This window comes from Balaenoptera acutorostrata, chromosome 2, assembly GCF_949987535.1.
Source record: "Balaenoptera acutorostrata chromosome 2, mBalAcu1.1, whole genome shotgun sequence".
Taxonomy (NCBI): Eukaryota; Metazoa; Chordata; class Mammalia; order Artiodactyla; family Balaenopteridae; genus Balaenoptera; species Balaenoptera acutorostrata.
In genome coordinates this window covers 120390009-120407750 of record NC_080065.1, presented here as the reverse complement: position 1 = coordinate 120407750, position 17742 = coordinate 120390009, and the positions used below count along the sequence as shown (strand labels likewise).

The 17742-nt window shown below is 55.3% G+C and overlaps 1 protein-coding gene across 9 annotated transcripts in view; it reads right to left on the bottom strand.

The window, feature by feature from the left end:
- Positions 1-17742, bottom strand: part of JADE2 (jade family PHD finger 2) — a 120032-nt gene that overhangs the window by 6522 nt on the left and 95768 nt on the right. For all 9 annotated transcript variants that reach the window (XM_057540157.1, XM_007172154.2, XM_057540158.1 and 6 more), the window contains 6 exons: positions 16775-16935; positions 15891-16102; positions 14462-14629; positions 12840-12956; positions 11125-11589; positions 2245-2362 (listed from right to left, as the gene is read on the bottom strand). In XM_057540157.1, the coding sequence (XP_057396140.1) occupies positions 2245-2362; positions 11125-11589; positions 12840-12956; positions 14462-14629; positions 15891-16102; positions 16775-16935 (1241 nt within the window). The remainder of the gene's footprint in view (positions 1-2244; positions 2363-11124; positions 11590-12839; positions 12957-14461; positions 14630-15890; positions 16103-16774; positions 16936-17742) is intronic.

Genomic DNA, 17742 nt, shown 5'->3' with positions numbered 1-17742 from the left:
AAGAGCCTTGGGTTCCCCTCCTGACACAGTGGTCAGCCCCCTTGAGCAAGTCCCCTGCCTTGCTCTCCTGGTCTGCTTTGATGGGAGACTCAGGGTACACACCTGGCCCTCATGTCCTTTTAGTCCATGACCACATGGGTCTGGGGAGCCGTAGAACACAATGGAGCAGGGGAGGGACATGTTGTGGTGGGGAGCTGCCAGGAATCTTCTCCCAGCTTTTCAGCCAGAGGCTGGAGGGCTTCCTGAGTAAGCGTTTAAGAGAAGGTTGAGGAGTGTGGCCCCAACTCCGGGAATCTTCCCAGCTCTGCTGTTAATTCCCTGTGTAACCTCAGGCCAGGCCTCAGTCTTCTCATCTATCACATGGGACCAGTGCCTAGATACTTCAGAGAGAGGCTTCTCAAGTCCCCCACTGCCCTCACCATGGTCTGAGCTCCTTCCAAGGGCACAAGACCTTGCACATATGACCCTGGCAACCCCTCGGCCTCACTTCAGACATTTTCCTTCTTCCCTAGTTGCAGATATGCCAGTTTCCTTCCAGTTTCTCTAACAAGACAGCTCTGGCCTCCAGGTCTCCAAATATGCAGTTTCCTTGCCTTGTCCTTCACCTGGTTCAGCTCACAGCTTAAATACACCACCCCTGGGAAACCTTCTCTAGCCCTCTGGCCAGACAGGCCTCAGCAATATGCCTGTAGCCCATGTCTCACCCCACGGGTCAAGCGTCACAACACTGAGGGCATCAGCTTCAAGCAGAGGCAAACCGGTCTTCTCTCCAAATGCCCTGCCCTGACCAAAAGGTGGCCTGTTGCTGCCACTCAGGTCTAGGAGCTGCGAATGTCTCCAGACTCAATGCGGGGATGCCAACCCTCCAAGCTCCTGACCATGGTTCTGGAATCCTGTGCCTGTGAGCACTGCACACCTTACCACTCTCCGCTGCCTTCCTGCAGTTGAATGTGTGGCCATAGTGAGTCCTAAGAAGGCTGAGATGTTCCGGCAACACCACCACCAGGAAGCCATCCCTGATACCTCTGTCCCTGCACTGGCACCAATGGCAGCCCCTTGGACACCACTTTCCTTTGTCTTTCCAGATGGTGAGCTCCACGAGGACAGGAAGCCTGTCCATTCAGTCCATGGCAGAGTGCTCGCAGTGCCCGGCACAGAGCCCGGCATCCTGTCTACACTCAATCAGTGCTCGCCGAAGGAACCGACAGATGACAGGGAGCCTGGAAAGGTCGGGCAGCCAGGAAGCTGCCATAGTCCTTGAGGTACACGGTCAGCCCTGACCTCTACATGGCTGTGACCCACCGTGACCCCAGCACCTGTCCTGGGAAGTGCTGGCCAGAGTGGGTGGTGATTCCAAAGCGCAGTCGAGGCAGCTCCGCTCTTGGGCAGGGGTGGGGCAGTAGCAGGTTCTCAGTCATTGGCTTTGGTGGTGGCCCGGCAGCTCTCCTCCCTCTACTCCAGGCCCAGCCTGACCCATAGGCTGAGCTGGCAGTGGCAGCCCCTGGCTTCGAAATCTCTCCATCCAGCTATTTCTGCTGCATACAATTCAACATTAGAGTACCATTTTCTGGGCTATGCACTGCCTTCCTTAACATGTAAACAGTCCAGGAAGGGCCCTGTTGTCCGGCAATATCCACAACTAATAAGTAAGAATACTGTCAGAGCTTCTTTGACCTTTGATTTCCAGATCTGTTAAATGCATGTGATGGCAAAAGCATAAGACAGAGGGAAAAAACTGTTGGCACAGGGCCTGAATCCTGTCAGACAGGGTCCGGGAGAACAAATACACAGGTCCTCTTCCACCTCTGGGGCAGCTGCCTTCTTCAGAATCGAAATGCAGGCACACAGGGGTTCAGGGAAGCTCGCCAGCTTGGGCCCTTCCTGCCCCAGCACCAGCACAGAGCCGCTGGGACTTCTGGTTTGTACCTGTTCACGTGCAATTTCCTCCTGAACCACTATGGCCCAGCACTGCCTGAGCGTCCTGTGAACCAGACAGCTCCCCGAGGGCAGGCCCGATGCCCACATTGCACCTTTGGCTCCTTGCCTGTCAACACACATCTAGGATCCCGGCAGGCCCCCGCCTGGGCCTACTAACTGGATACAGAGGGTAGGGGTGGGGGCCAGTGGCCCCTGACCCTGTACACATGCCACAACAGGCCCCGAAGATGCACATCCTCCCTGGGACCCAGCCCCTTGAGGGTGTGCACAGGAGGGGTGGCAACGGTGGGCAGGGGGGGCGCCTACCTCGACACAGATCCTGTTCAATAAGTTTCATCTGCAGGTGGAATATCTGCTCCTGGAGTTTGCAGATGGCGTGTTTCGTTCTCTCGCGCCTTGTCACCATGTAGCACAGATTTCTAACCTGAGGAAACACAAGAGAGGTTTTCCACCTTACTCACAAGCAACCACCCCGACCTCCCAGCTCTGAGGGGCCACCGCTGCCTGACCTGCCCAGGACATCTGGGAATCAATACCCAGGCCCTGAATGCATCCTCAGCCCTGAGCTGCAATACTCTGATCCAAAACACGGGGCCAAGACTGTGTTTTGGATCAGAGCCAGCAGGGCGAGCATCTGCGGAGCTCGGGCTGTCGACTCTGCCTTCCTCTTCTTGGCCTAAACTTCCGGGCTGAGTCATGCCAGCGTCCAAGGCCCTTCCAACGTGGCCGCCCTGCCCTGTATACACAGTGCCCCAAGGCTTGTCGGGGCCTCGAGAGGTCACCAAGTTCACCCCTTGGCTCCTGTCCAAGGCTTCTTTCCATTGAAGAAACTTCAGCCACAAGCACCCGGGCAAAAACCACCTCCTATCCTGAGACACGAATGACCGGCACGTAAGTAGAGAGAGCTCCAGCAGAACAGCTCTGAACGGACAGGCTGTCCCTGATGCACTGGGGTCCAGCCTGCAGCTGACCCGTGTCCACTTGCTGCACTGGCCCTGAGCCAGGCCCACAGCTGCTCTGGTCAAGGGCCCAAGTGCACTCGGCCATATTTGCTCGGCTAGAGACAGAACTCCTCAGGGGGAAGGGCAGGGCCTCTCTGACTCCCTTAGGCCAGCTAGGAGGAGCCCCTTAGGGCCTGGGAGACCAGCTTGCTTAGCCCATGGGACAGGGCCCACCCTGTAGCTGGTCTGGAAGCACCTGAAGGATGGGCCACGTTGCTCCCTGTCCACCTGGCACCTCCCTCTGCCCAGTGTGCCATCCCCCTCCGGCTGCTCCCAGGGTGCATCACACCTCCGGGAACAAGACCAGGCCTCCTCCCCATCAGGACACTGCCTTGCTCTGGCACTGTCTTCAGCTTGGTCACAGTCTCCAGCAGCAACAGGGACAGCTGGCCAGAAAGTGCGGAACTGGAATCCTGGGTCCCACCAGATTCTACCTCCAGCTGGGTTCCGTCTTCAAGGCTGAGTTCAGTCTTCATATCCTTAAACTGCCTGGGCATGACTTGAGAGTTCCAGAGCCCCTGCCTGTCGTCGTGACCATCACTTCTACTGCCCTGGGGTGGCCGTTATCAGACCTCTCTGCTGGCGTGGGCCCCCTCCTCTCCTTCCTGAGCCTAGTGGTGAAGGAGACCCCGGAACACCTGAACAGGGCTAGCAGGCCTCTGGAGAACAGGTTCTGCACAGACTCTCAGCAGCAGTCCGCACCCCAGCCGAGACTGTGAACACCAGGCTCTCCTGCGGCCAGCACCTCCCCAAGGGGCAGCCACCTGGCCCAGCCTGCCCTTGCTCCAGCTCACTGGCACCGTCTGACTTCCTCGCAGACCCTGGACTCCTCCCACATGTCCCTAAGCACAGGCTTGTGTTGGGCCCTGGGCTCAGCTGTGAGCAGTGCCACCAGGGCCCCTTTCTTCTGAGAGCTTGCTGCCCAGCAGAGCAGAGAGATGCTGACCAAGTACTGACCCAGGCAGCCCTGACCCAGACTTGGGGGTGGGGAGAAGGTTCCTTGGAGAAAGGGGCAGATAGGCCAGGTGGGAGGTGAGCACAGAGGGGCACAGGCTGAAGACAAGAACCCAGAGTAAGGCCAGGTAGGGGAGAGGAGAGCAAGGCCTTGTGGCTAGAGTGTCAGGCTCTGAGGCCTGACTGAGCCAGGTCAGCGGGAACTGTGGAGGGATTTTGGTGGTGGTGGGGACAGGGAGCAGGGATGTGTAAGTGCTGAGACCCAGGAGTCATCCTTAAGGACCCAGCTCCCCCTCATCTGCTCCCACAGCTGATCCATCAGTATGTCCCATCAGTCCTTCCTGGTGAACTTTTTTTTTTTGGCCGCCCTGCACAGCTTGAGGGATCTTAGTTCCCTGACCAGGGATCGAAGCCGGGCCCATGGCAGTGAAAGCGCGGAGTCCTAACCACTGGACTGGAATACCACAGGGAATTCCCGTTCCTGGTGAACTTGACTCCCTCCCATCCCAACAGCTCCCTCCACCTCCTCGACACCCCCATCATCTTCACCTGGACGGCCAGCTGTTTTCACCTCTCTGCTATCCTGGAGCAATATTCTTGAAATACAAATGTAAATCTTAAAATGTAAATCCTCCTTCCCTTGAAACCTCCAATAGATTCTGCATTGGGTTGAATGGTGCCCTTTCCCAAAATTTATGTCCACCTGGAACCTTGGATGTAATTAGTTAAGATGAGGTCACATTGGATATGACTGAGCCCTAAATGCAATGACTAATGTCCTTATAAAAGGCCATGTGAAGACATACTGAGAGAATGCCATGTGATGACCGAGACTGGAGTCATGGGTCTACAAGTCACAGAACACCAAGGGTTGCCAGCAACCACCAGAAGCTAGGAGAGAGGTATGGAGGGTTTCAGCCTCAGAGCCTCTAGGAGGAATCAACCCTGCCAACACCTTGATCTAAAATTTCTGGCCTCTAGAACTGTGAGAAAACAAATGTATGTTGTTTAAAGCCACGGAGTTTGTAGTACTTTGTCGCAGTAGCCCTAGGAAACAGATAGAGCTTTCTTCCTGTCACACTTAAAAAAACCAGAGCCACAGCTCAGAGCCTTGCCCAATTTGACCTCCCACTGTCATCTCACAGTCTATGTCCCACGGTTCTCCAAGCTCCAGCCGCACTGCCCTCCAGTCCCCTTCTTTCTGTGTCCAGCCCACTTCTGCCTTGGGGCCTTGATATACATTCAACTCTTGGCCCCAAATGCTCTTCAACCCTCTCTTCCCAAGGCTAGACCTCATCTTTCAGGTCTTGGCTCAAATATCACCTCCAGAGGGCATTCCTGTCCACCACATCTAAGCAGCCCAACCTTATTCTCCTCATACCCTGGTCTCTTTCCTCCTGGCAGTCATGCGGCCAAGTGCGCATGGGGACAGTAGGGATGAAGAGAGGTGGATGGATTCGTGGCTACTTTGGAGGCCTAAGAACAAACCAGTCAATATATCCAGCCTAAAAACAGATCAGCCAAGGTCTACTTCCTATTAAAATACAGATGTAGTTTCTTTCTTTCTTTTTTTTTATCTTTTCGAAACACTAGAGCAAGGTTTCTCAAGGCAGGCTCAAATGAATTACTGGTCAAGATTACCCCCAAATCCCTGGGGTGGCTGGTTAAAAATACAGATTTTCAGGCTTGGGGGAATATCAAACTCTCTGGAGGCGGGGGCCCTCAAGTATACATCTTACATAGCACCATGGAACCTGAGAACTACTGTCCTAGGCCGAGGGCCTCCAAAGTGAGCTCCATGGGCTGTTGATTTTGACAGCTCATCACAGTATAGGAAGAAAATATTAGAACTTCTAGTGTTGGGGGGTTTTTTGGTCCTATTAGAAATTCTGATTAGGTTTGCTTTTATAATATACCATGGAAGATATAAATGAGATATTAAAAATACAATATATTGGAGGTAAATGCTCAATTTTCTTTCCATGATAAGGGTACCTACATTACACAATCACTAATGTCTGGAGATTCCTGCTATGGAAGATTCTGTGAGAATCCCAATGGTGCCCACATTCTTTGGTTGGTACTTTGGTCACATCGTGACCCCTTATTCCCACTTCACCCTGGAATCATCAATTACTTCTCTAATTTCTCCCAAGATTCTTGGTAATATAGCTACATGTTACTGAATGTTGTAAAATTCCTCTTCCTTGATGGCTTTTGGGGAAAACTATAGATACCACCTTAGAAGCCCACCCAGGCTATCGGACTCCTTACATTGTTTTTTTCTTATTATAAAGACAAAACGTTCTCTTTAAAAAAAAAAAAAAAAATCAAAGAGTACAAAAAAGAATCAAGTGGAAAAGTCCCCCTGAACTAGAGCAGGGATCAGTAATAAAAGCAGGTTTTACTTTTTGATAAAATTGTTTTGATAACAGCAAGTTTTGCAAAGAGAACCTGGATGTGGGCTGAGGAGAGGAGAGGGGCAGGGAGGACTCCCAGCCAGTTATCTTGAGCTAGAATGGACCAGTGTAGGGGGCATTTATGGAGCCTGGGGAGGTTGTGGTGGGGACAGGGCATACTGGGCACGAGATGCTGGAGCAGGGGAGGGAGGTGTGGGCTGGAGCCAGCCTCCTGATGGGGAGTAAAGCTGTGGAGCAGATGCGCAATGAGAGGTCAGACCTAGTGTGGTGAATGACCACTGGGACCAAGGAGGATTCAGAGAGGGAGCAGAACTGGGGTATCAGGGGGAATCTGGTCAGAGCATCCACAGGAAAAGTGTTTCAAGACCAAGGGCATGCTTGACTGTGGCAACCACTGCTGAGAAGGCTGGGGGATGAGGATGGAGAAGCGGGAGATGGAGGCTGTAGGTGGCCCTGGTGGAAGGTTCTGGAATATGGTGGTGGCAGGAACCTAGGCGGAGTGAGAAGCAAAGAAGTAAGAACAGTGAGGGATGACAGAAAAGGAGAGAGTAACGAGGGTGAAAAACCCATGACTAGAGGGACATGGGGAGGGAGGACTTGTTTTTGAAGATGGGAGAAGGTAAAATGAATTCGGACAGTGGAGGAATCCTGGAGACGGAGAAGGGGTGAAGACAAGATAGATATTCCTGTGCTGCGGGGTGTGGGCTGGAAAGAGATCCCTGGGGGGGCGGGGAGGGGAGGACATGGGAGAAAAGGGCAGAGAATGGGTACAGAGGGCACCACCGGGCAAGGAGTTGGAGGGTTCTGGTCTGAGGAACAGGAGGTGAGGTCTGCTAAGAGACGGGAGAGCCCTGAGGGAGGGGGGCAGGGGTGGAGACAGGTGGTAATGGGGGGGGCCCAGAATGCTGCTGGCTAGTGTCCCAACAAGGCTGGCTGGCAGGCACCCTGGGGGGCTCACCTGCTCACTGCTATAGGATCGCTCCTGGTGGGCTGAGTGCCTCCTACTGGGTGAGGCTCTGCCCGGGGTGTGGCCTTTGCACAGGTGCAAGGGACTGGCAGTGAGCTAATGCCACATGGGGTGGGAGTGAAGGAAGCAGGGGACAGTGAAGGAGGAACTGAGCAGGGAGAATGGGAGGCTGTGGTGAAGAAGGGGGATTGGGGATTTGGGGCTACTGACCCGAAGCAGTTGGAGGGGGTGACAGGGTTTGAGTGGGTAGAGGGGCTAATGGGTTGGAAAAAATCCTAGAGTTGGGAGCCATGGGGTTGACAAGCTGGAGGCTGGAGGCCACGGCTGCCCGGGACAAGATAGGCTTTGGTGGGAGGTCAAGGAGACACAACCCAGGCACTGAGGACAGAGTAAATGGGGTGTGACAACTGCCGAGAAAACAGGTGGCGAGTGTGGGGGAGGGCAGAACCTTCCTCTCCTGGAGAGAGCTATGGGGAATGAGGCTGTGGGGAGTTCCTACATGTCCATCCCCTGGGACGTGTGTGTCTGAGAGCTGCCCCTGCCCTCTCGGCTCCTCTCAGGCCAGGTAAAACCTTCAATAAACTCCTGGTAACCAGATCCAGAGCCACAGGCAGTGAGGCCCCGCGTAGCCCAAACTACCAGCACGGTTGCTAGGGGACACCAGCCGGTGTTTGTTGGGCTGATCGCTGATCATCAGTGCTGCAATTTTTTTGTCAGCTGTGAATAACTCTGGGAGGCTGCAGTGGCCATGCTTTCCTGTGCTGCCTGCCACAGCTGAGGCCTAAGGCTGAAATTTTAGGAAAGCACATCTTCTAGGCTGACCGTAAAATGGGATTTCATGCTGGTGGTAGCATGACCCCTGCTTCTCTCAGCAAAACTTCTGCCTTGGGAGGCAAATCAATCAGGGAGGATGCATGATTCCTGGGCCCTAGCACTGGGCCTGCCCTTTCAGTCCTCCCTGGAGCCCGCCATCTGAGCAGCCCACCCTTCTAGGAGACAGAACAGCAACAATAACCACCCCTAACAATGGACGGTAGTGTGCTAAGCTCTGTCCCCCATCTTTCCTGGGATCTAAGGTCAGCTAGATCCTTATTCCCATTTTACAGGCAAGGAAATTGAAACTCAGAGAAGTAGAAACTATAACTCACAAGGCACAGAGCTGGAAGTGCTGGAACTGAATGTAGACCCAGGCTACACACAGCCTCAGTCTCAACCCCTGCCTTGAATCCTCGATGGATCCAGCCCAAGCTGGCGTGGTGCCCAGTGACAGGCTGGATACTCTTGACTGTTGGCACAGGGTCATGGTCAGAGACTGGGCCTGCTGGCCAGGCCACCAATAGCCATGGGTCTTTGCAGAAAGCCTCCCCCATGGCATAGTTCTCGGCCCTGTTCACTCACTCGAGTCACCAACGCATGGCCGTGAAAAGATCTGAGGCTGGACCGGAGGGGGTCAACTGGCGCATGGCTGTCTGACCTCCTCTCCTCAGCCTGCCAGGGCTGTGCACTCCCTGGTCTTGCACTCAGCTGGTGCCCTTCAGCCCAGCCTGGAGGCTGCTGGAGAAGCAGCATTTTAACAGGGCCCTCCTGAGCCCTAAGAAGCTGCACAGACTCCAAGGCTGGCCCTGCCTCCTCTTCATGGGGAAGAGTGGACCAACTCACACCTGACTTTGGAGGGCTTTGTGCCTCAACCAAAGGTGTCTGTGAGGCACAGACCCAGGAGCCCCAGAGCTACCTCAGTATCCTAGCCCATGACAACCTCAGCCCCTGGCTTCACCTGTACCAGTTGACAATGGGGTCGGAAGGTCGGGGGACTGATAAGGGGGTACTTTTGCCCAGGAAATGTACAGAATAGAGAATAAGCCAACAACTCTCTGACAAACTCCTCCCCTTATTCAGGCCCCAATTCAACTCAACTCTAGAAAACACACATTCCTCCAAGGCTTTCTTCACCTCTCTGAGCCCCACCTTCCCCATCTGCTCCTTAAGGATGGCACTATCTACCTCTCATCTCTTTTTCCACGATGATGGTTCAGTAGGTGAGCCCGTCCCCTGACCTCTCCACGCAGCCTAGCCAGGGCCAGACATGTGGGCTGAGCAGCACAGACCAGGGAGGTCAGATGTGCTGAGTCGTTTGGAAACAGGAGGGCTAAAAGCAGGGTGTCTGTACTCAAGACCCTGGGGGTGGAGACTCGAGGGTGGCCTGAGGACAAGTGTGGAAGCAGCTTTGGTCTCGAAGGATTTGTACCTGATGGCCCTGGGAGACAGGAGGCTGGGCTACCCAGGAAGCAGTGACTGCAGTGTAGGTGGCCTTGCTCTCTGTCCTGGCTGGAGCCGTGGACATTTGGTGACCCCCCTGCCCCCCCCACCTTCTGACCTGGTGGCAGGCTGGCTGCCAGGCAGTAAGCTCCCTCCCAGGCCAACAGGGTCATTTCCACGTGACCAGGCCTCAGGGCAGATGCGTGGGGTGCAGGAGGGTGGAGAAGCCGGGTCCAGTTTCAGAGCCTCCACCTCCATGCCCTCCGCCCCGCCCCACCCAGCCCACAGCACAACATCTGCCGAATTGCTCTAACCAGACTCGCCAACTGAGACACGCCTAAGCAAAGCAGCTTGCCTTAAGTCACACAAAGCCCCCCTTGATGCTTCCACCCTGGCTGTTCCCCAGCATGGCCTGGGGAGCGGGCGGGCATGTGAGTCTGTGTCCCCCTGACATGACCCCTCATACTCCGAATCCTAGAACTGAATGTCCCCCAGAGGAGAGGCCAGAACAGCACCTGGGGTTCAGAGGACTGGATCAAGGACTTGGAACACCCTGCTTCATCCTTGGGGTGCCCCCAACTTGGGGGGTGGTACTTTATCAGCTGGAGGAGTCAGGGGAGGGGTACCAAAAAAGCCAAGTTCGAGCGCACGCTCCACAGAAGGCAGGACCCTTTCCCCTTCTTTCTGGGAGGAACAGCAGGCATTAGAGGCTTTGGGGGGCCTCCATGCTCTAGGAAAGCAACCCTCACTGGTCCCCAACCTCCACGGCCCAGCCCAAAACCGAGGTGTCTGCACATCTTCCTCATCTCACTCAGCCCCCAAAGCGATGCGCCTGGACCAAGGCAAGATCACCTGCCTCCCAGGGCACAGCTGAGGGCTTTTGGCCAACCCACTCACTCCACCTGGGCCCTGTGATTCCACCTCCAGGGTGAGCGTTTGGAACCTGCTGCCACAGCAGGACAGTCCCCGCTTAAAACACTTCTGCAGCTTCCAGACACACTTTGGTCCACCCACCCAGCCCCATCCTTCCACTCCACACAGGCTGCCGCTGGTCTCCAGCCCACCCTCACACCCCGGTGCCTCTGCTCACACTGTTCCCTCTATCCAGCACCCCCGGGAGCTGCACTCACACCTGTCTTCCCTGCTTTGGCCCAGCACGTGCTTATTACACTGATTCACCTCACTTGTGATTCCCAGTTCCTCCCCTGCCTCCGACTCCAAGCAAAGCGCGTGTGTTGGGACCAGGCAGGGCCCACAGAGACCACTAGGAGTCAGAAGCTTGGGTCCTTGCCCCAGCCCTGGTGTTTCCCAGACTCACAGTCCTGGCAGGGTCCCCACCCTTCACCAGGTCTGCAAAAGGGCTGGGACAAGAGGGACTCAGAGACCCCAGAGCTGGATCCTCCCCTGTTCTACAAACTCTCAGTTACCCCAATCCTGTCTGAGAGCTGGCAGCCCTCAGCGCCTTGGCCAGAGCTCACAATTTGAATGCTGGTGAACCATGGCTGCTCCAGGGCAGCGAGGGAGGGGTGGAAAGGCCTCCTGGGCTGCCCACCGGGCGGGCGGGTTGGGGGGCGGCAGGGGGACTCACTCTCTCCAGGTCCTGCCGCAGGTGCGTGAAGAGCTTCAGGCGGCGGTAGAGGACGTCCTGCTCCTGCTGGGCCAGGTTGTCCACCTCGTCGGTCTTGGGCGTCAGCAGTGGCTGGTTGGCGTTGGCTTTCCTCTTCAGCTTCCAGTACTGGTAGATGAAGTCGACCAGCGCCTCAGCCAGGTCCAGGCGCTCGGCCACCTCGGCCGGCTCCACCAGCTCATAGAAGTCTTCCTCCAGCTGCTGCAGCCGTTGCTTGCGCAGGGTCACCTTCTCCAGGTCCTCGCTGGCTGGGCTGGGCTCCACGGGTTCGGACGTGGTTTCACCCCGTGGGCCCCCATCACTGTGCTCCTGGCAGAACGACTTGAACTTGACCTCGTCGTTGTCTGCTAATATAGTCCTCATTTCCAGGCTGTGGTCAAAGGCGCATGTGACGTGGAATGCCGTGACGCAGGAAGGCATGGAACACTGGAGGGAGAAGAAGGGCAGCGTGAGGTATGAAGGGAGCCCTGGTGGGAGGGAAGAAGAATGTGGGGCATCCCCCAGGGTTACACTGAGAATGCAGAATGCTGGTGAGACCCTAAACAAAATGGCACGGGCTGCCAACATCCTGCAGGTTGTGGAGGGAGTCATGGAAGATGGGAAGGGGGAGCTCTGGGGGAGCTGGACAGCATCATGTACCCTGGGGAAGTCAACAATCAGATGACTGACAACCCCTCTGGGGACAAGCTGCATTTCTGTGTGGACAATGACTTTGGATCTGAGGCATCAAAAGAAAGAGGCTGTTGATGGGTCCCTGCCTCCTCTACTCCTGCAATGTCATCTAAGACGGGGAGTTATGCCCCTCCCTTGTCCTCTGGGAAGAGGGGCTAGAGTTGGGTCCCTTCCTTCTTCTCCTGTCCAGGCAGTTAGGGCCAACTCAGGGCCTGGGTTACCTGGGATGATGGCTGTGGGCAGCTGACAACTGTTTCAGCAATAACCCATCAAAATATTAGTGGCCGTTTACACTGCACTCACAAACTGAAAGTATAATAAATGGGTAGAGGTACATCTAGTGTTTACAATGACAACTGTTCCTGAAGAGACAAGGGAGAGAAAGGATGACCCTCCCACTTCCCAACCTATAGGCCAGGAGCATCAATATCACATGGGAGCTTGCTAGAAATATGCAAATTCTCAGCCCCACCTACAGATCTACAGAATCAGGACCTCTGGAGGGTAGGCCAAGCAATCTGTGTTTTAACAAGTCCTCTGGGTAATACTGATGAGCCCTAGAATTTGGGAACCGTTACTGTCAACAAACTAACACAGCCCTGCCCTGTGTAGGGAGAGCCTGTTAGCTTAGTTGGAGGAAAAGTTTGATTCTTAGCCCTCTCACATGTCAAGTTTGACATCAGAAGAGAGGTCAACGTATTTATTAAGCCCACAGACCCTTGCTCTTGGGGAAAGCCCCCTCAGTACTGTAACGGGGGGGTGAGCCTGGCTCCCCAGGCCTGTGCCCCGTGCCTAGTGGAACTAGGGATGGAGGAGTGCCTGGCAGGTGGGGTGCTGACTCTGGTCCCTGTCCGAGGCCCATCAGTGCTTCTGTCTGTAGCACCATGGGGCAGGTGGAGGGTGCTGGCAGTGGCCTGTTTTACAGGGTGTCCCAGACACACCCCTCTGTGTACCTGGCTCCTACATGGGCTCCCGGGCAGCAGCGGGGTGAAGGGGCTGTGTACCTGGATGCAGGTGCCCGTGCACTCCTTGCAGAGGCTGCAGGACAGAGCCCAGCGGCTGGCTGGGATATGCGAGATCTTGGTGATGGGCTCCATCTTCTCGGGGCACCCGATGCTGACCTGGGGCAGGACACAGGGAGCTGCATCAGGCCTCTCATCCCCAGCCTGCCTCCAGGGATCACCTAAATGGGGGACCCGTCTGCTGAAACCAGGCGGTGAGCAGACACGGCAGCGGGAGAGTCCCAAGTCCTTCCTGACTTCCCAAGTTGACCATGGAGTGAGTGTTAGTGTGTGCTCTATAGCGGCTAGGCTTAAACTGTGACTGGGAGAGTGCGCTTCCGTGTGTGTAACTGACTGAGTGTATGTGTGCCTGTGACTATGTGAGTCTCAAGACAGAGATGCTTCCGTGTGCAGATGAATACAGGCAAGGTCCCCCTCTCTTCTGTACCTCAGGCCTTTGTTAATAGCATCTTCAGAGTTCTTATTAGAACTTGAATTTATTTTACTTATTTTTCTGGGTGGCGACTATAGGTCCCCACGGTAGGATCTCTTCCTGGGGACCTCCAGGGCTTTCCTGGCCAAGGGGGATGTGCCTTTGTTTAGCCCCTCCTATGGAGACAGGGCTATAATCATGCCCGTCTCCTGGGCACAGCCCACTCCTCAGCCCCAGAGGCAGGGTACATTTGCCTTCCTACTGCCCATGCCTAAGGAGGGAAAAAGGGCCCCTGTCCAGAGATCCTGAACCAAAGAGCCCCCATGGTAGGTCCTTGTTGATCCTCTGTGTCCCTGCTGTGCCCAGACCAGGTATACTCAGAGGTAGTCCCAGACTTCAAGATGCTGATGTGGCAGCAAGTGACTATTGCTGACATAACCACTATGATCACAGAAACCTGTGATGTGGGTCCCAGCAAGGACTTTCAGACTGCGAGCCCAGGAAGGGGAGGGGCCACCTGCTGACAGGGCCACCTGGCTTGCTTCCGGGCACAGGCAGCATTGGAGTGGGGCCTCATTCTGGGTCAGGGCACACAGCAGGGAGAGGGCTGAAACGCCAGTGAATGTCAGCATTTCACATTTCAAATAAGACAGGAGCCCAGGGCCTCTGCTAACTCACTGTGGGCCCAGCCCATCATCCATGGTCCGCCCCCCAGCCTAGACTCAGACCTGGGCCCACCTCCCCCCATTCCAGCCACAGCCCTACTCTCCAATTTTAATCAGGCTCCCCACCTGATTTCCTTTTAGGTCATTTGGCTTATTTTCGTTTTAAAAAAAGCACTTGACTTTGGTTGGGACCACCGCCTAGATTTGGGTAGACCCACAACCTGCTTTCCCCTAGAGTCGGCTGCCTGACTTCTGTCCAGCTCTCACACCTACCACCTGGATCCCCCAGTGGCTCATAATCCCATTTTCCCATGGAAACAGCCACCCAAGTTCTGCCTAGGTCCATGGGTGAAGTTCCCTGTGGGCTGCTGCCTGAGCTCTTCCCAGGCTCGACACCTGAGATCCGCCATTTAACGTGGCCCATCACCTTCTTTTCCTAGTGCTCTGCCGTCGGGGTTCCGAGTTCTGTTCAGACCCACTTCCCCATGGCTGTGCCCCAGGGCCGCCCCAGCCCCACATCTGCCCACCTCAGGAATCCACAGAGCGCAGCTGACGTGCACCCACTTGGTCCCACTTCTAGTGGGCTTCAAGGCTCCTCCTCGCTTGGGGCAGAGCAGGCACTTCGGCTGGACACCCAGGGCACACGTCCGGCACAACCAGCTGCCCGTGGGCACCTTGAGGATCCCGTAGCATGCCTGGGGAGAGAGCAGGGTGGTCACAGGTCAGAGGCATTGGCCAATCCGCTTCTGGTCAGCATTCGGCTACAAATAGTCCTAGCCCCAGCCCAAGCTAGGAGCTACAGAGTGACACTGCTACTCATCTCTGCCAAAGAGATCTCCTAAGGGACTATAATGCAAGGGCTCCAGGGATTCTCTTTGTGTGGGTTGTGCGCTGAAATTTCACCATCTCACAGTCTTCTGTGAAAGGGCTCAGCTCTGCCCTCTGCTGGGAGGACAGTCACTTCAGCAGAGGTTCCTAATCAGTGATGGATTTCAGGGGCATCCATGAACTCCCTTAAATTGAATACAAATTTGGGTATGTATGCTGCCTGAGGACAAGGCCCAGAGCTTTCATCTTTTTTCACAGGTATCTGTGATTGGGCACCCTTCTGGTAATGCCTAGGGCTTATGGACCTAAGAGCTGCTGAGTATAAGGGACGTAGATGAATGAGGAGGGTGGTGCACTGCCTACCAACCTGCCAGCCAGGTGAAGCCCTTTTAAGCTCCCCGGGTGCTATTCCAGCAGAAGTGGGTAAGGGAGGGCCTCAAAGTCAGGGCCAGAGTGGGTCCACTGGGTTCCAGTCAGGTCTTCTACATCTTCTACAAACAAGGCCCAGAGATGCCCCAGACCTAGAGCCTTGGGGCCCAAGATCAAGAGGGGAGCCTAGTCAGGCGGCACCTGGTTTATAATACCAATAATGTTAACAAACACGAACAACTCTTACCATACCGTTCTAACCAAATGACTCATAGCAAAGAACTTAATCCTCACAACAACTTACTTTTATTTACACTTGAGGAAACAGAGGCTCAGAGAGATTAAGAAACTTACCCAAAATCAAATAGCTTGCAAAGGGCAGAGCCATGGTTTGAAACCAGGTGGCCTGGCTCCAGGCTCTGCCCTCAGTCACTACACCGCTGCCTCGTTTTAAGTTCAGGATGGTGAGGAGCAGAGGAGGAGCGGGTAGGGTGTTCAGTGGGGGGAATCTGAGGGATGCCGGCAGGAAAGGACAGAAAGACCATCCAATGGGCGTTACTCAAATCTGGCTGAGGGGGCTGAGCCGAGGGGCCCTGGGTATCCCTGGCACCACAGGCACTCATGCCATTCCCTTCCACCCCCTCGCCCTCCTTCTTAGGGGCCCGTGCCCACAGTGCTGCTGCACCCCTACAGCCAGGGTGACCGGGTCAGGCAGGGGCCTGCCCGCACAGCATGGTGACGGCAATGGGAGCTGCCTACCTGGTGCACGCAGACGTTGCATTTGTCGCAGAAGACCATCTCGTTGCCATCTTCACCCTCGGGAGAGCGGCACACGTCACAGACGACATCCTCATCATACTCGATGCCCAGCCCCTCCTGCGTCTCGATGGCCCGCGCCATGTTCTGGTGGCACAGAGTCTCCAGCTCCTCCAGCACGCGCTCGAGCGTCAGCTCATCCAGCTCTGGCCTCTCTGTGAGGACAGCAGGGCAGGGTGTCAGGAGCCTGGCCTCTCAGGGCAGATGTACAGGAGGGTTTCCACCCATTCACTGGTTGCACTATCTCAGGACCCCAGCTCCATGGTCCAAAAACTGACTGGGCTGGACCACGCAACCTCAAAGGCCCCCGGGGGCTGGTGTGGTGTTGTGACTTCAGACCCTGCTTGTGACCACACACATGCTTGTGTACACACAGATACCATGGAAGTGTCTCTGGGATGCAGCCGGCTCCGTGGGCAACCCACTGCTTGAGCTATGTGTATGGGGGACCTGGGAAGGTGGCTGAATATGGCAGAGCTGGCCCTTCTTGGGACGTGGTGGGCTCCAGCCAGAAGGCCCATACCAACGGACCCTGGCCCCATCTGTAATCCTAGACTCCCAGGGCTCACTCAATCTTCATGCAACAGTCACACTTACTACAATATTCCCCCAAACCGTATAAATGACATGCTATTATTGCCTCCATCTGAGAGCTACAGAAATTGAAGCACACTAGTCAGTAATGCAGCAGGGACTTTCCCCCCAGACCTGTGAAGTGCCAAAGACCAGTGATGGCCACTGCCCTTCTGAGGGTGAGGATGTTGGGGTTCAGAAGAAAACCCTCCTTGGCCTGCCCCCACCCCATTCTCAGCTGGCGGGTCACCTACCCATCTCCTTGAGCTCCGAGTTGATGAGTTCCAGCCAGTAGGCGTCAATCTCGTCCAGGTCATAGCGGCTGCCCCCTGGCCAATCAGGCTGGGAGGCCTCACCAAGTTCGGAGCCGCTAGGGGACACCTGGGTAGGGGGGCCTTCCAATGGTGGAAGAATCCTAGGAAATCAAGAGAAGGTGTGAGGGGAGGGTGCCCTCAGCCTGCTACTCTTGCTGGGTCTGGGGGCCTTTAGTAAGTTGGCCAGCATGGCTGAGGAGCTAGTGGGCAAGTGAGGAGTGAGACTTCAATGCCGAGCAGGGCCCACCTCCTTCCATTCCCTCCTCCCACCTGCCCACCCTGCAGAGGCTGTAGGAGGCATTCCAAGTGCTGTCCTGGGCAATGCCCAGTGCCAGCCACTCTGGGACCAGGAGGATAGAGCCAGCTGGCCTCCAGGTCCTTCAGCATACCCCTCAAAGCTGGGGAGAGGCCAGGGATTATTCCCAGGCCCTCACAAGTTCTGGCCCCTCCTCCACCAATAGCCTCAGGGGCACTGAGGCCAGGGCTCCTCTGGGGTGAAGAGGATGCACCTGCTACAGTCTCAGGGTCACACTCCAGGTCAGCCCACCCTCAGGCCATGGCTCTGCCTCTGAGGCAGCTTGGAAGTGCCCTGACTGCAGGGTGAGGTCTCCAAGCCCAGCTCCACCACTTAATGGGTGACTCTGGGTAAGCCACTTAACTTCTCTGTGCCCCAGAAAATGGGCTAATGATAACAGCACCTACCTTCTACAGTTGGCATGAGGATTAAATGGATGAATACATGTAGAGCTCTTAGAACTGTGCCTGGCATGTAGTAAGCACTATATGTGTGTGAGTATGTATTTTTTTTTTTTTTAATTATCTGTTCTGAATTTTATTTATTTATTTATTTATTTTTGGCTGTGTTGGGTCTTCGTTTCTGTGTGAGGGCTTTCTCTAGTTGTGGCAAG